This window comes from Triticum aestivum, chromosome 2A, assembly GCF_018294505.1.
Source record: "Triticum aestivum cultivar Chinese Spring chromosome 2A, IWGSC CS RefSeq v2.1, whole genome shotgun sequence".
Taxonomy (NCBI): Eukaryota; Viridiplantae; Streptophyta; class Magnoliopsida; order Poales; family Poaceae; genus Triticum; species Triticum aestivum.
In genome coordinates this window covers 186,401,936-186,417,975 of record NC_057797.1, presented here as the reverse complement: position 1 = coordinate 186,417,975, position 16,040 = coordinate 186,401,936, and the positions used below count along the sequence as shown (strand labels likewise).

General features: G+C 45.9%; 1 protein-coding gene across 1 annotated transcript; it reads left to right on the top strand.

Annotated features, from left to right (window-relative positions):
• The first annotated feature begins 324 nt into the window (after positions 1-324).
• Positions 325-4,490, top strand: LOC123188257 (sphingosine kinase 1). The gene is made up of 10 exons (XM_044600307.1): positions 325-830; positions 1,857-1,979; positions 2,082-2,182; positions 2,332-2,404; positions 2,664-2,750; positions 2,873-2,950; positions 3,101-3,171; positions 3,404-3,706; positions 3,932-4,054; positions 4,171-4,490. The coding sequence occupies exons 1-10, from the start codon at positions 440-442 to the stop codon at positions 4,366-4,368; spliced, it is 1,548 nt and encodes a 515-aa protein (XP_044456242.1). The 5' UTR covers positions 325-439; the 3' UTR covers positions 4,369-4,490.
• Positions 4,491-16,040: the final 11,550 nt, after the last annotated feature.

Here is a 16,040-nt window from a genome sequence, read left to right as displayed (position 1 = left end):
AAAAAAGCTGCGAGCAAAACGCACGTTGAACGAGAGATGGAACCTTATTCTTTTAAAAAATTATTATTAAATAAAAAACGAGTAGAGAAGTAGAGACAAGGCCCTTTGCATAGGGTATGTTCGGATAGCTATTAAATCTCACCATACCAGTTTTGGTTATTATTTAGATGGTCGGCAATTTCTTTTGGTATGCCAATAACTATTTGCTCATTATAGTTTGTTTTTCTTGTCAATTTTGGCAACTCATGAATAAACCCAAAAGATTTTCCAAATTTTAGGCTAGCCAACTATTTGAGCGGGTGAGTTTGGTCTACCGGAGAAAAAACCACAATAACACGCCGCACCACGTCGCCTTCTTCTCCCAAGCTCGCGCTCGCTCCAACCACATCGATACTTCCCAGCTGAAGCTCCTCCGTCTCGTCTCGTCTCGTTGCAGTCCATGGCCGACCCGCAGGCCGAAGCGCGAGGCCCACCGGAGCCCCGGGCGGAGGCCCTGGTGGAGCCCGTGCGGGTCAACGGCTCTGCGGCGGAGGCCACGCTCTCCAGCGCCGAGCTGGCGTGGCGCCCCACCGCGGCCGGCCGCGACAGCGGTGGAAGGCGGAAGCTGGAGCTGGAGTCCGACGTGCTCGGGTTCCAGGTGGAGGGCAGGGCTCTCAAACTCGCGACCTTTACGAGGGGGGACGTGACGGGCGCGGGGAGGCCGCCGTCTCCGGTGGGCTGCGGCGGAGGTGCAGAGGACAGGAAGAGAGGGGAGGTGGCGGTGGAGATGGAGAGCGAGGAGGCCGCGGAGAGGTGGGGGCATGCCATCAGAGATCGCTTCGCCTCGCTTGGTAATCACCAGTTAATTCTCTGATCCTCTGCTTTTTTGTTCAGTTTAAAGTTGTGATTCGGTGATCTCGTAGCTCCTCTTTCGGTCGACTCTCGGTGCGATTTGGTTACCAGTAGAAGATTTCCTTCTCTGTTATGGTTGGAGGAATTGGCCTCGTGCTTACTTTTACCTGATCGAGGTTGCGCAGCGGGCTGGGTGGAATCCGTTGACCTGGTTAGAATCAGGAAATGACTGTTGAAGATAGCCAGGAAGCAGCGCAAACCCAGCGGCTCGATCCGTTTCGGTTAACCGAAAGCTGAAGAAATGAATTCTGGATTGGAACGCCCAGAGAACCCTCTTCCTTGCTGTTTCTACGGAGGTTGCGTGTCCTGGGCACCTCTTTTACATGATTTGGTCAAGCCGTCAAATGCGCAACTCCATTCTTGTAGTAGTGGTTTCTCCTGTTGAGGCCAGAGAATCATGCTGCTCCTACACGACGCCCTTCTTAATTCATTCCTAATTTATAGTTGGAGATATTTTATAGGCCTGTCATTTTCTATTTTTGATTAAGTGCTCTTATCAATATCAATTTCCCCATTAATGCTTTGGACTGTTCCATCGGACTGTAACACAGAAAAAACGGGTTTGCTATTTGTCAATCGAATGAGAAATAGCTATAGCTCAATCGATGCTATAGCCATCGGATTGCGCGTGGAGATTCGTGCGGGTTTTTCTTTTTTAGTTTTCGGCAGTTATTTTCTCTATTGTTTTTCCCGGAGACGATTGAGGAATAGTTAGTATTTTTCAATCGACTGAGCTGTAGGCACTCCCCAAAAAATTAAATGCGAAACCAACTTTATGTTTTCGAGTATTTCCATAATTATGATCCAAACATCCAAAGATTTTTCGGGCATTGTGTAATTCTTATCAGCTCTAGTTTGCTTGGTCTTACTTTGTGAGTGTCTACGCTTCTGAACACAAGCATGCAGGACATTGACTGTTCGCGAATGCTGATCTGTTCCTTGCACTATATGGCATTGGATAATAGGTCGACCGAAGAGACTGTTCTTCATAGTGAACCCTTACGGTGGGAAGAGAGGTGGGCGGAAGATTTTCCAAACCGAAGTTCTGCCTCTTATTGAAGCTGCTCACATCCTTTACACCATGCAAGGTTGTGATCAATGTTTATAAATTTTCTACTTATGAAAAGATAGATGTCGTGCCCCTCTTTGTTTTTTGGCTATACTAAATTATAAGTGTGAAACGTCCTCAGAAACCAATTACCGTCTTCATGCTCAAGAAATTGCTGGTTCACTGGATCTTAAGAAATATGATGGGATCGTTTGTGTTAGTGGAGATGGTATCCTTGTAGAGGTTAGCAAAATATATTATTCTCAAATGAGACCTGCTGGAAGATACACTCTGTTCAGTATCTTCAGATCTCATTCATAATCTTTTGAACTTCTTTAATCTGTTTGCTTGTATGCTCTATTTGGGTTGAATATATTTTGTGTTGACTTTAGGTTGTTAATGGTCTGCTGCAAAGAGATGATTGGGACAAAGCAATAAAAGTGCCACTAGGGATCATTCCAGCAGGTACATGATCATTGCAATATCCTTATCAGAGTGCTGCATTGTTGCGCGTCGGTGAGCCGTACTATACGTTAGGGCCGTTTATCCTGTAATATTATTTCTTCTAAAAACATTAGAATCGTCAATAGCTTATGTTCCCACTAAGGAGTAGCTGTAAGTCTGTAACTTGTGTTTTTTGTTCGTCCCTGGTGAAGCATCTGGGTACTTTAATGTCATTGGTAATGCTCAGCACAAATTTCACATGTTATTACATGCACCACAGGTACTGGAAATGGAATGGTGCAAGGTCTATTGCATTCTGCTGGTGAACCCTTCTCGATGTCAAATGCTGTGTTTGCAATCATCAGAGGTAGTATTTTCTTCCTTGATCTTTGTCACACCTCATCTACACAGCCATGTTATGTATCCTCCAAAACAATCTACATTTTCATGTGTACAAATAAAAGCTGACACAACCTTCCCGCAACACAGGTCACAGACGTGCCCTCGATGTCACTTCTGTTGTGCAAGGAAAGACAAAGTTTTTCAGTGTCATGATGCTTACATGGGGTAGACATTGTATTAGTTTGATGCTGCCTTTTTTTTTCCAAACTACAACTGATAACACTGGCCACCCTTCTGAGAGCTTCTTCTGTCACTCTTATAGTTTTATGGCAATATATATATTTCACAAACCTGAAAATGATTTATGAACTGCAGGTTTGGTAGCTGATATTGATATTGAGTCAGAAAAGTTTAGGTGGATGGGAAGCGCTCGCATCGACTTCTATGTATGGTTCATACTCTAAAAAGCTTCTATAGAACACCTCGCTCATTTGTATAATATGCTTTCTTGCCTCATCAGATGCATCTGAGAGTTCTTAGACAAAGTTCCAACTGCGGATTTTCAATTAACAAAATATACTCGATGCCTTTTAATACTCGAGTGCTGACAGAGGCCGATAGAAGTGTGTTTCAAATATCGATGTAGTAAATTCACTCTTTGCTCTGACTTTGTTTCAGTCCCTTCTACGTGCGGTGAACTTGCGACGGTACAATGGGCATATTCTTTTTGTTCCTGCCCCAGGATATGAAGGATTTGGTGATCCCGTGGAGCAAACTATCAGCTGTAAATCAAATGGGGCTACCAATGCTGCCGAAGGAGACATAACAGATGTTTGTAATAATGAAACATGTACATATTCAGGTCCTTCAACTGACGATGCTGATCTCGAATGGAGATCACTGAAGGGTCCGTTTGTTAACGTTTGGATCAGCAACACTGCTTTTGCTAGTGAAGGTGTCATGATAGCACCACAAGCACAGGTTAATCTCACTCCATATTGCTCCATTCCTTCATATTTTGTCTTTGATGCAGTGAGGGCTGAAAAATACTCTCATACAACACTTGGAATCTTTGTTGAGTAATCTATTTGCCCTGAAAATCTAGTGCTCTTCCTATGTTTGTAAGAATATCAGCGTTCATGATCAGTCATTGGCATTGTCAATCTTGGCTCCATAGGCTAATAATTATCCTTTACCACCCTGCAGTTTGCAGATGGCTACTTGGACGCAGCTATAATCAAGGATTGCCCATGGTCGGTTGCTCTCGGGCTCTTGCTTCGGATGAAGGATGGTAGCTACATCGAATCACCCTATGTGGAGTACTTCAAGGTATGTTTAAGTAACCCCATGAGCTCCCAGAATCCACTGTCAAAGAACTTACTCCAAACATGCATGGTCATGCATCTACTGAATTGTCATCATCTCTGCATCTCTGCTACTAACAGGTGAAGGCTCTCCGGATCGAGCCGGGCCTGCGCGTCGGCAGCAGCACCATAGGCGGCATCATCGACTCCGACGGAGAGGTCCTCGCGAGAGGCGACAGGTCCCAAACCAAGGAAGAGCCGGAGCATCTGATGGCGTATGGCCCCCCTATCCAACTGACGGTGGATCAGGGGCTGGCCACCATCTTCTCCCCAAGATGATGAATTCTTTCTCCCTTGTTCCCCTGTTCTTTACCTCTCACATGGTTCATGGTTGCGCCTCAGCACATGTCGTATGTAAATACTCACACTGAAATGCAAGAGGCGGTCGATGTTTGTCTGAATCCTGGATATAACCGATAGCGTCAGAGCTCAGTCAGAACTGAGCCTCAAAAGGCAAAAGTGTAAGACCTTAGGGGAATCTGACTAGGTGCAGGAAAGGGATATTTTTTGGCGAAAGTTGACGCGTCACACTGGTTGTAGTTGGCATTGACCAAGACGCACCAAAAAAGCGTGGTATGATGAGTACTGTTCTCCGCTGATTTGCAGTACAAAGGAAGTTTGACTGTCCTGAAATCACCATAATTTTCGACCACATTTATTAGTCACTGTTGACCCCTCGAACACCCCCTCTTCCCCCAACCCGGACACCACCTGGTCGCCAAATCGCCACCCAACCCCACTCACACCTAGCCCAAACGTTCAGGTTTCATATCCAGCCTATATCTTGCCGGATACGGGTGTAGAAGATATGTGCAAGTCATGATATATTGATCGGGCGCATATGCACGTATACATAAGTACATAGAGGAGCCACGTACTCAACTATACAATCGGGCGCATATGCACGTATACATAAGTACATAGAGGAGCCACGTACTCAACTATACAAGGAAGGAGGAGGGCTTGTTGTACAAGAAATACACATGCAATATTTACATCTCAACACCCCCCCGCAGTCGAAGCGGCACCATGGTCGACACAAAGACTGAATCGGAACTCCTCGAAGGACGCGGTAGGCAAGCCCTTGGTCATGATGTCAGCAAACTACGCGGAAGTGGGAATATGTAACACGCGTACATGGCCAAGAGCCACCTGCTCCTGAACAAAATGGATATCAATCTCAATGTGCTTGGTGTGTCGATGATGAACCGGTTTGATGTAGAGGTAGACAGCTAAGACGTTGTCACAATAGACAATGGTGGCCTTGTCAAACAGAGACAAGAGCTCGTGAAGAAGCTGACGAAGCCATGAATACTCTGCAACGACGTTAGCAACCGCGCGGCACTCTGCTTCAGCACTGGAGCGAGAGACAATAGGCTGTCGCTTGAACGGTCAGGAGATGAGTGATGGCCAAGATAGACGCAATATTCAGAAGTGGAACGACGCGTATCGGGGCAGCCGACCCGGTCAGCATCAGAGTATGCGGTCAGGTCCAGAGAAGACGAAGCTTGGAGTGACAACCCCAGATCCATAGTGCCCCGGATATAGCGAACAATACTCCCTCCGTCCGGTGAAGAGTATACATCTAGATATTTTAGGACAAATTATGGAGTCAAGTAAAAAATGCATTGGAAAAGTGCAAGCCACCATCTCTCTTCTCTTTAATTAATCAACCCCCAATGAGCTAAGTGCATATAGAAATTAAGAAGACCATGTGTAGATTGTTATTGGTCTTGATTACCGTGTGATGAGAGAGAAGTATTTTTTCTAGTTTAAAGTACATTGGAAAGATAGAAGTACACTCTTTTGTGGATAAAATTTGAAGCCAAACATACACTCTTTACCGGACGGAGGGAGTACACTTCACCGAGGTCCAGTGAGCATCATGAGGAGCATGCATGTGGAGGCACACCTGCTGCACATCGTACTGAAGCTCCGGACGAGTGAGGGTGAGGTACTGAAGAGCACCAACAATCAACCGGTAGAACGGAGCATCCGAAGCTAGAGAACCATCTGTGGCAGAGAGCTTAGCCTTCGTATCGATAGGCCTGGCGACGGGTTTGCAGTTAAGCATCCCAGCACGGTCAAGAAGCTCATGAGCGTACTTCCGCTGATAAAGGAAGAAGCCATCTACTCGACGAATAACCTCGACCCCGAGGAAATAGTGCAGAGGACCCAAGTCCTTAATGGCAAACTCAGCATGAAGACGATTAGTGAGCTGTCGAAGAAGAGCAGTCAAGCATGCTGTCAAGATGATGTCGTCGACGTAAAGCAGCAGGAAGACGATATCATCGCCCTGGTGGTAGACAAACAGTGAAGCATCGGAGCGAGTGGAGCGGAAGCCAAGCTGATGTAGAAATGATGCGATGCGCTGGTACCAGGCGCGAGGAGCCTACTTGAGCCCATACAAAGACTGAGAGAGCGGCAAAGATGGCGGCGTGGTCGTGGCCACCGGCGTAGGTGCCGCCGAAGATGCCGACGAGGTCGGCGAGTGCACCGGCGAAGAGGCCGGCGAGGCCGATGAGGGAGTCCTAGATTAAGGGGTCCTCGGGCGTTCGGCCTGTTGGACATGGGCCGGACTGATGGACCGTGAAGATACAAGACCGAAGACTCTCACCCGTGTCCGGATGGGACTCTCCTTGGCGTGGAAGGCAAGCTTGGCGTCCTGATATGAATATTCCTTTCTCTATAACCGACTTTGTACAACCCTAGTCCCCCCCGGTGTCTATATAAACCAGAGGGCTTAGTCCGTAGGGACGAAGAATCATATTCGTAGTCATACAGGCTAGAATGTTAGGGTTTTAGCCATTACGATCTCGAGGTAGATCAACTCTTGTAATACTCATATTCATCAAGATCAATCAAGCAGGAAGTAGGGTATTACCTCCATAGAGAGGGCCCGAACCTGGGTATACATCGTGTCCCCTGTCTCCTGTTACCATCGACCTTAGACGCATAGTTCGGGACCCCCTATCCGAGATCCGCCGGTTTTGACACCGACATTGGTGCTTTCATTGAGAGTTCCGCTGTGACGTCGAAGACAGGATTGATGGCTCGCCTTGTTATCAAGAACAATATCACCGCCGGAGGTGCCCTGACCTCAGGCCAAACCCTCCGGCTGGGTGGCTTTACTATGACTGCCCCTACGGCCGTTAGGCCAACGATGACTTCTCGGGTCATCGAAAACCACCTCGGTGTTAGCTCTGAATACTCTAAGCAGATGGATCCGACTGAGTTATCGTCTTTGAACGAGCTCCTAGATCGCATCGCCGCCCTAGGGGTCTCCACGGACTACGATCGGATCGGGCTTAAACCCGACCAGAGAGAAATTAAATCTCTGCCGATCAGCCACCAGATAGCGGTAGTCAAGGAGCAAGACGACAATTCTTCCTCTATATTGAGGACGAACTGGGTTCGGATCTCCGAGTTCGAAGAACCGGACACCTACCTTCGGAAAGACATAGCTCTCCCTCCGAACCTAGAATCGGACGACGGGCCTGAAAAATCGGTCAATATCCCGAAGCCCGAGCTATTAAGTTCGGGAATTCTTCAAACTCTGGATTCCAAATTTGGGTCAGGGTTCGGATTTAAAACCACCCACCCAGATAGACGCGATCTCAGGAACATACGACAGTAGTCTCAGGAAACAGTCCATCACTTTTAGGCAAGATTCCTCCTGAGCAAAGACAAGATTAAAGATTGCCGCGACGAAGACGCGATCTTAGCATTCTGCAATAATTGCACGGACGAAGGACTCCTCAACGCCATCAATCACCGTCACGTATTACACTTCGCTGACTTGGCAACCATCATACAAAAGTACTACACAATGGAAAGCGTCTGGAAAACTCAGGCAGCTCTCTGGGAACCACCAGTTTCCACTAAACCCTTCATCCGGACAAAAAGGATGCATCCTCGCGATGCACCAGATCCAATAGTAAAGAAATTTAAGCACACCACAAGGTGCGGAACCATTCTGGAAGGATGGCTCGATAGGCCATGCAAAATACATGCAACGCCAGACACCATACCAACCCACAGCCTTAGAGCATGTTGGATACTCCGGCAAGTGGCCAAAAGCGGCAAGGATATCCTCACCAAAAATACACCAGTGCAATACCCTCTGGAAGACTACGACCCCAGCGTATTAACAGTCATCGAAACTTTCGCTTCAAACAATCGGCGCAAAAGGGCTTTCCGCAACCTCGCCGAAGTCTGCCTAGTCATAGAAATAAACCCTTGGAACGAAATGACCACAACTTTCAACGCCAGTGATGAACCAAAATTCTGAACAGTCCGGGCACCAGCCGCCTTGGTCCTTAATCCAATTGTGGACAGATTCCGGCTCACCAAAGTGCTCATGGACGGCGGCGGCGGATTAAACCTCATCTACAAGGACACGCTCAACAAAATGGAAATTGACAGGAGCCGCATCGAGCAAAGTAGCATGACCTTCCGGGGAATCTTTCCTAGTCGGGAGGCGCGATGTGCAGGAGAATTATCGGTCCGAAGAGATAACCTTCCAAGTGGCCCCTTTCAACAGCGGATATCACGCCTTACTGGAGCGAGACGCATGTACACGCTTCCAAGCTATACCTCATTACGGGTACATGAAGCTCAAGATGCCCGGGCCAAACGGTATCATCACTCTTGCTAGTGATCCGGACATAGCACTCCGCGCTGAAAATAAAACCGCATCCCTGGCCCTCGAGGCATTATCTGAAATACTCATGGCCGAAGAGCTAACCGCGCTGCGCTCTATTGTGGATAGGGATGACGTAATCCTGGACAAATGACCCAAATCCACCTCCTTTAAACCAGCAGATGAAATAGTCAAATTTCAAGTCCACCCGACGGATCACAAGAAAACATCATCCATCGGAGCATAACTCGACCCAAGTGTCGACGCCGCACTACGAGAGTTCCTGCATGAGAACTGGGACATATTCGCCTGGCACCCTTCTGATATGCCAGGAATCCCACACAGATTGGCCGAACACAACCTCAATATATTAAAGGGACATAAACCGGTCAAGCAAACACTGCGACGTTTTTCCGAACCCAAACGACAAGCCATGGGGGAGGAGCTAGCCAAGTTACTCGAGGCCGGATTCATCAGAGAAATAAAACACCTGGACTGGCTAGCAAACCTGGTGATGGTACCAAAGAAGGGTAAATCCTGGCGCCTATGTGTCGATTTCAAAGACCTCAACAAGGCCTGCCCTAAGGATCCCTTCCCCCTCCCTCGCATCGATCAGATTATTGATGCGACCGCAAGACACGACTCACTATGTTTCCTCGATGCATATTCCGGATACCATCAAATCAAGATGAAGGAGTCCGACCAAGCCGCAACGACATTCATCACCCCATACGGGCCTTTCTGCTTCAACACTATGCCTTTCGGGCTCAAAAATGTGAAGGAAATATGCCCTAGAGGCAATAATAAAGTTATTATTTATTTCCTTATATCATGATAAATGTTTATTATTCATGCTAGAATTGTATTAACCGGAAACTTAGTACATGTGTGAATACATAGACAAACAGAGTGTCACTAGTATGCCTCTACTTGACTAGCTCGTTGAATCAAAGATGGTTAAGTTTCCTAGCCATAGACATGAGTTGTCATTTGATTAAGAGAAAATTCCTTATATAACACTGTTTTAAATATTGGTTCCCTATTTAACACTCAAAAAAAATTTCTTCCCTAAATAACACCAAGTGTAATTTTTTTACCTTTCTAACACTTCCGTCAAGTCCGTTAGCATATGTCGTTAAGATCTGGATTGACTGATGTCAGTATTTTCTCGTTGGACGAAATTACCCCTTTGAGGAAAAAGAAAAACAGGGACCAAACCAGTCTCACTATTCTTTCCCGACCCGACTCTTCTCATCCCCTTTCTTCCCAACCCTAGAGGCGGCGGCGGTGAACCTCCCAGGCTTAGCGGCGGCGGCGGCGGAGGGCTATGGATGGCGGCAGTTCTGCGGATGGAGACGGCGTCGCGCACGACGGCCATGGCGCGGCTGCGAACGACGGCCATGGCGCGGCTGCGGACATGCCATGGCTTGCCGATGGCGCCGGCGGGGCTGAGGTTAGGTCAGCCCAGGGCGTCGGGCTAGCCTCGGGCTGCGGTGGGGTTGAGCCAGCATCGGGCCAGGCCGGAGACTCGGCTACAGCTGGCTCGGGCCTGGCCGGTGGCTCGGCTATAGCTGGCTCGGGCCAGGGCGCGGCAGTGGCTGGGGTCTCCGGCAAGGGCACGGCTGGGTCGTTCTTGGCAGCAGCTTCAGGCCAGGGCGGTACTCAGTTGCCGCCAGCAACATGGGCGTGTCCAGATGGGTAAGGGCCAGTCCATCTAGTAGCAATTATCATGATTGTGCTAGTTTGTGTAGCTGTGTATTTGAGGAAGAGATCTTTTCACTTAATTTCGGTTGATGATCAGATTGTCTAGCAATACTCATGCATAGGTTTAAAGCAAAGTTTAAAGTTATCTTTTTAATTCACAGGATGCATCCAAATTCGAGTTATTTGCTCAAAATTAAATTGTTTGGCAATCCGAAGAAAGCTCGAAAGGACATAAGATGTTTTTGTTTTGAGAAGGTCATCGATTGTGACTTGACAAATTATAAGGATTTGGTCGAGTCAATTGTAGAGCAGTACCCGCCATGTTATTTGGAAGCTGCACATGTGCAATATTATGACTATGCTCTTAAAAACTGTCCAGAAGTAAAACCTGACCAAGATTTGATGATTATGTTTGAAAAACACTCGGAGACAAAGGTGCTGCATATGATTATTGCATATTGTGATCCCTCGGAGCCATATGAGCCTATCACCGAGTGGGATGAACCTAACAGCAATATAGAACATGAGGATGATACTTACCTTCGCAACCCAATCCGTGCCCTATTTGCAAGGAATACGGGCACCATTGGCATAAGTGCAAGAAGGGTAACAAAGATGACATTGCTGCTTTCATGGCTGTGAGGTAATCTACTATCCATTCTACTCTCCTATTGCATGTTAACTACTTTCTTGCATTATTGTTTTGTAATCACCTATGAATGTTCACTACTTTCTCATTTCTCGTGTAGAGAACCACCAAAGAAGAGGAGGAAGACTATTAAAACATCCGAGTCATCCATTGTGCTAAGAGGTGATGACGCGCCGGCAGCCGCTATGTATTTTCCACCAAGGTTACCGATTCTACACCAATGCTTGTTCCAAATGATAACTGAGTTTTATTTGTGCCAAACGAAAACTGAGTTCGATTTGTATGTATTCATGTAATCCATAGCCAAAACTTGGAAATTACAACCAAGAAGAAGGGAAAGCATAACCAAACATTGGAGACTACAAACAAGAAAAATGCAAAAGGGGGAAAAGGTGACCTTTTCTATTTCTGGATTTTAATATCACATATTATGCATAGTTGATATTGTTATTTGCTGCCATACATGTATCAAATATATCCATATGTATTGTTGTCATACATGCACTACAATAATTTGACAGCCATGTTGTTATTTTAAGGGCCACAAGGAAGATGGAGCTTGCTAAAAAGGATCAAAACAATCCGATGGTGCCATTTGACAGCCCTGCAATGGGCACCAGAAGCAAAAAAGCTTACCCAACTAGCCCTGCAATGGGCACAAGAAGCAAAAGGCGGCTCAGCTTGTGAATTCTTTCACTTAATGTCACTTTTGTTGCTGCTCATGTCATGTTGTGTGGACTTGGAGTAATGTATGTGAACCTGGGTATGACGTGAGCCACTTTTGGGTTGCTAATATGATGTATGTGTGGACTTGGAGTAGTATGTGAACCAGGGTATGATGTGAGCCATTTTTGGGTTGCTAATATGATGTATGTATGGACTTAGTAATGTATGTGAACCTGGGCATGATGTGAGCCACTTTTGGGTTGCTAATATGATGTATACGTATGATGTATGTGAGTTATATATGTGTACTTGGATGTGAGTCTGGATGTATATGGAGTGCCTCATGCCATTAGCAAATTTGAAAGGTGTGTGTTGAACAATATACATATGAATTGTGTCATATGTTCTGCCCAATTTTGAATTAAATTTTAAAATAAAAAACTATCCAGAATTGCATGTTTACAAGGAAAGTTCTGCGCAGTTTTGCAATTAACAGCAGGAAAAAGTTATTGATCCCCATGTGAATGATTTTGATCACAAGTTGCATTAGGGGTAAGATCGTCTTTTGATGTGCCATTTAACACCGTTAGTACTCAAAATAGACGGAAGTGTCACAAAGGGAACAAATTTTAACATTGTTGTTAGATAAGGAAGAAAAAGTTTTACGGTGTTAAATAGGGCACAAAAATTTAAGCGAGTGTTAAATAAGGAATTCTCTCTTTGATTAATGGGATCACATCATTAGAGAATGATGTGATTGACTTGACCCATTCCGTTAGCTTAGCACGATGATCCTTCAGTTTGTTGCTATTGCTTTCTTCATGACTTATACATGTTCCTATGACTATGAGATTATGCAACTCCCGAGTACCGGAGGAACACTTTGTGTGCTACCAAACGTCATAACGTAACTGGGTGATTATAAAGGTGCTCTACAGGTGTCTCCGATGGTGCTTGTTGAGTTGGCGTAGATCAAGATTAGGATTTGTCACTCTGATTGTCGGAGAGGTATCTCTGGGCCCTCTCGGTAATGCACATCACTATAAGCCTTGCAAGCATTGTGACTAATGAGTTAGTTGTGGGATGATGCATTACATAACGAGTAAAGAGACTTGCCTGTAACGAGATTGAACTAGGTATGAGGATACCAACGACCGAATCTCAGGCAAGTAACATACTGATGACAAAGGGAACAACGTAGTTTGTTATGCGGTTTGACCGATAAAGATCTTCGTAGAATATGTAGGAGCCAATATGAGCATCCAGGTTCCGCTATTGGTTATTGACCGGAGATGAGTCTCGGTCATGTCTAGATAGTTCTCGAACCCATAGGGCCCGCACGCTTAACATTCGGTGACGATCGGTATTATGAGTTTTTGTGTTTTGATGTACTGAAGCTAGTTTGGAGTCCCGGATGAGATCAGGGACATGACGAGGAGTCTCGAAATGGTCGAGACGTAAAGATCGATATATTGGATGACTATATTCAGACATTGGAAAGGTTCCGAGTGATTCGGGTATTTTTTGGAGTACCAGAGAGTTACAAGAATTCACCGGGAGGGTCAATGGGCCTGTGTGGGCTTTATTGGAAATAGAGGGCAGCAAGGAAGTGTGGGGTGAGCCCCCTAGGCCCAAACCGAATTGGTTTAGGGCTTTGGGGGCCGGCCCCCTCTTTCCTTCTCCTCTCCTCCTCTTTCCTTCCCGTCCTAGTTGGACTAGGAAAGGGGGAACCTACTCCTGGTAGGAGTAGGATTCCCCCTTGGGGCGCACCCTATGAGGCCGCCGCCCCCCTCCCCTTGCTCCTTTTTATCCGTGGCCAGGGGGCACCCCATAGACACAAGTTGATTGTTCCAAGCCGTGTGTGGTGCCTCCTCCACCATAATCCACCTCGGTTATATCGTAGTGGTGCTTAGGCGAAGCCCTGCGTCGGTAGCATCATCATCACCATCATCACGCCGTCCTGCTGACGGAACTCTCCCTCAAAGCTCTGCTGGATCGGAGTTCGTGGGACGTCACCGAGCTGGACGTGTGCTGAACTCGGAGGTGCCATACGTTCGGTACTTGGATCGGTCGGATCGTGAAGACGTACGACTACATCAACTGCGTTCTCATAACGCTTCCGCTTACGGTCTACGAGGGTATGTAGACGATACTCTCCCCTCTCGTTGCTAAGCATCACCATGATCTTGCATGTGCGTAGGATTTTTTTTGAAATTACCGTGTTCCGCAACAGTGGTATCAGAGTCAGATTTATGCGTAGATGTTATATGCACGAGTAGAACACAAGTGAGTTGTGGGCGATACAAGTCATACTTTGGTTCGGCGGTATTGTTGGATGAAGCGGCTCGGACCGACATTACGCATACGCTTACGCGAGACTGGTTCTACCGACGTGCTTTGCACACAGGTGGCTGGCGGGTGTCAGTTTCTCCAACTTTAGTTGAACCAAGTGTGACTACGCCCGGTCCTTGTTGATGGTTAAAACAACACTAACTTGACTAAATATCGTTGTGGTTTTGATGCGTAGGTAAGAACGGTTCTTGCTCAGCCCGTAGCAGCCACGTAAAACTTGCAACAACAAAGTAGAGGACGTCTAACTTGTTTTTGCAGGGCATGTTGTGATGTGATATGGTCAAGACATGATGCTAAATTTTATTGTATGAGATGATCATGTTTTGTAACACAGTTATCGGCAACTGGCAGGAGCCATATGGTTGTTGCTTTATTGTATGAAATGCAATAGCCATGTAATTGCTTTACTTTATCAGTAAGCGGTAGCGATAGTCGTGGATGCAATAGTTGGCGTGACGACAATGATGCTTCGATGGAGATCAAGGTGTCAAGCTGGTGACGATGGTGATCATGACGGTGCTTTGGAGATGGAGATCACAGGCACAAGATGATGATGGCCATATCATATCACTTATATTGATTGCATGTGATGTTTATCTTTCATGCATCTTATTTTGCTTAGATCGACGGTAGCATTATAAGATGATCTCTCACTAAATTTCAAGGTACAAGTGTTCTCCCTGAGTATGCACCGTTGCCAAAGTTCGTCGTGCCGAGACACCACATGATGATCGGGTGTGATAAGCTCTACGTTCACATACAACGGGTGCAAGCCAGTTTTGCACACACAGAAATAGTCGGGTTAAACTTGACGAGCCTAGAATATGCAGATATGGCCTCGGAACACTAAGATCGAAAGGTTGAGCGTGAATCATATAGTAGATATGATCAACATAGTGATGTTCACCATTGAAAACTACTCCATCTCGCGTGATGATCGGACATGGTTTAGTTGATTTGGATCACGTGATCATTTAGATGACTAGAGAGATGTCTATCTAAGTGTGAGTTCTTAAGTAATATGATTAATTGAACTTTAATTTATCATGAACTTAGTCCTGATAGTATTTGCATATCTATGTTGTAGATCAATTGCTCGCGTATAGCTTCCCCGTTTTATTTACAATATGTTCCTAGAGAAAACTATATTGAAAGATGATAGTAGAAATGATGCGGACTGGATCCGTGATCTAAGGATTATCCTCGTTGCTGCATAGAAGAATTATGTCCTTGATGCACCACTAGGTGACGGACCTATTGCAGGAGAAGATGCAGACGTTATGAACGTTTGGCAAAGCTCGGTATGATGACTACTTGATAGTTTAGTGCACCGTGCTTTATGGCTTAGAAACGGGACTTCAAAAACGTTTTTGAATGCCACAGAACATATAAGATGTTCTAAGAGTTGAAATTGGTATTTCATACTCATGCCATGTCAAGAGGTATGAGACCTCTGACAAGCACTTTGCCTACAAGATGGAGGAGAATAGCCCAGCTAGTGAGCATGTGCTCAGAATGTCTGAGTACTACAATCATTTGAATCAAGTGGGAGTTAATCTTCCAGATAACATAGTGATTGACAGAGTTCTCTAGTCACTATCACCAAGTTACTAGAACTTCGTGATGAACTATAATATGCAAGGGATAACAGAAACGATTCCCAAGCTCTTCGTGATGCTAAAATCGACGAAGGTAGAAATCAAGAAAAGCATCAAGTGTTGATGGTTGACAAGACCACTAGTTTCAAGAAAAGGGCAAAGGAAGAAGGGGAACTTCAAGAAGAACGGCAAGCAAGTTGTTGCGCAAGTGAAGAAGCCCAAGTCTAGACCTAAGCCTGAGACTAAGTGCTTCTACTGCAAAGGGACTGGAAGCAGAACTGCCCAAGTATTTGACGGATAAGAAGGATGGCAAAGTGAACAAAGGTATATTTGATATACA

Bases quoted from the DNA above. Each gene is read 5' to 3' on its own strand.
- LOC123188257 (XM_044600307.1), top strand. From the start codon at position 440: ATGGCCGACCCGCAGGCCGAAGCGCGAGGCCCACCGGAGCCCCGGGCG. The intron at 1,980-2,081 runs GTTGTGATCAAT...AAACGTCCTCAG, and splicing joins CATCCTTTACACCATGCAAG to AAACCAATTACCGTCTTCAT. The intron at 2,951-3,100 runs GTAGACATTGTA...TATGAACTGCAG, and splicing joins TGTCATGATGCTTACATGGG to GTTTGGTAGCTGATATTGAT.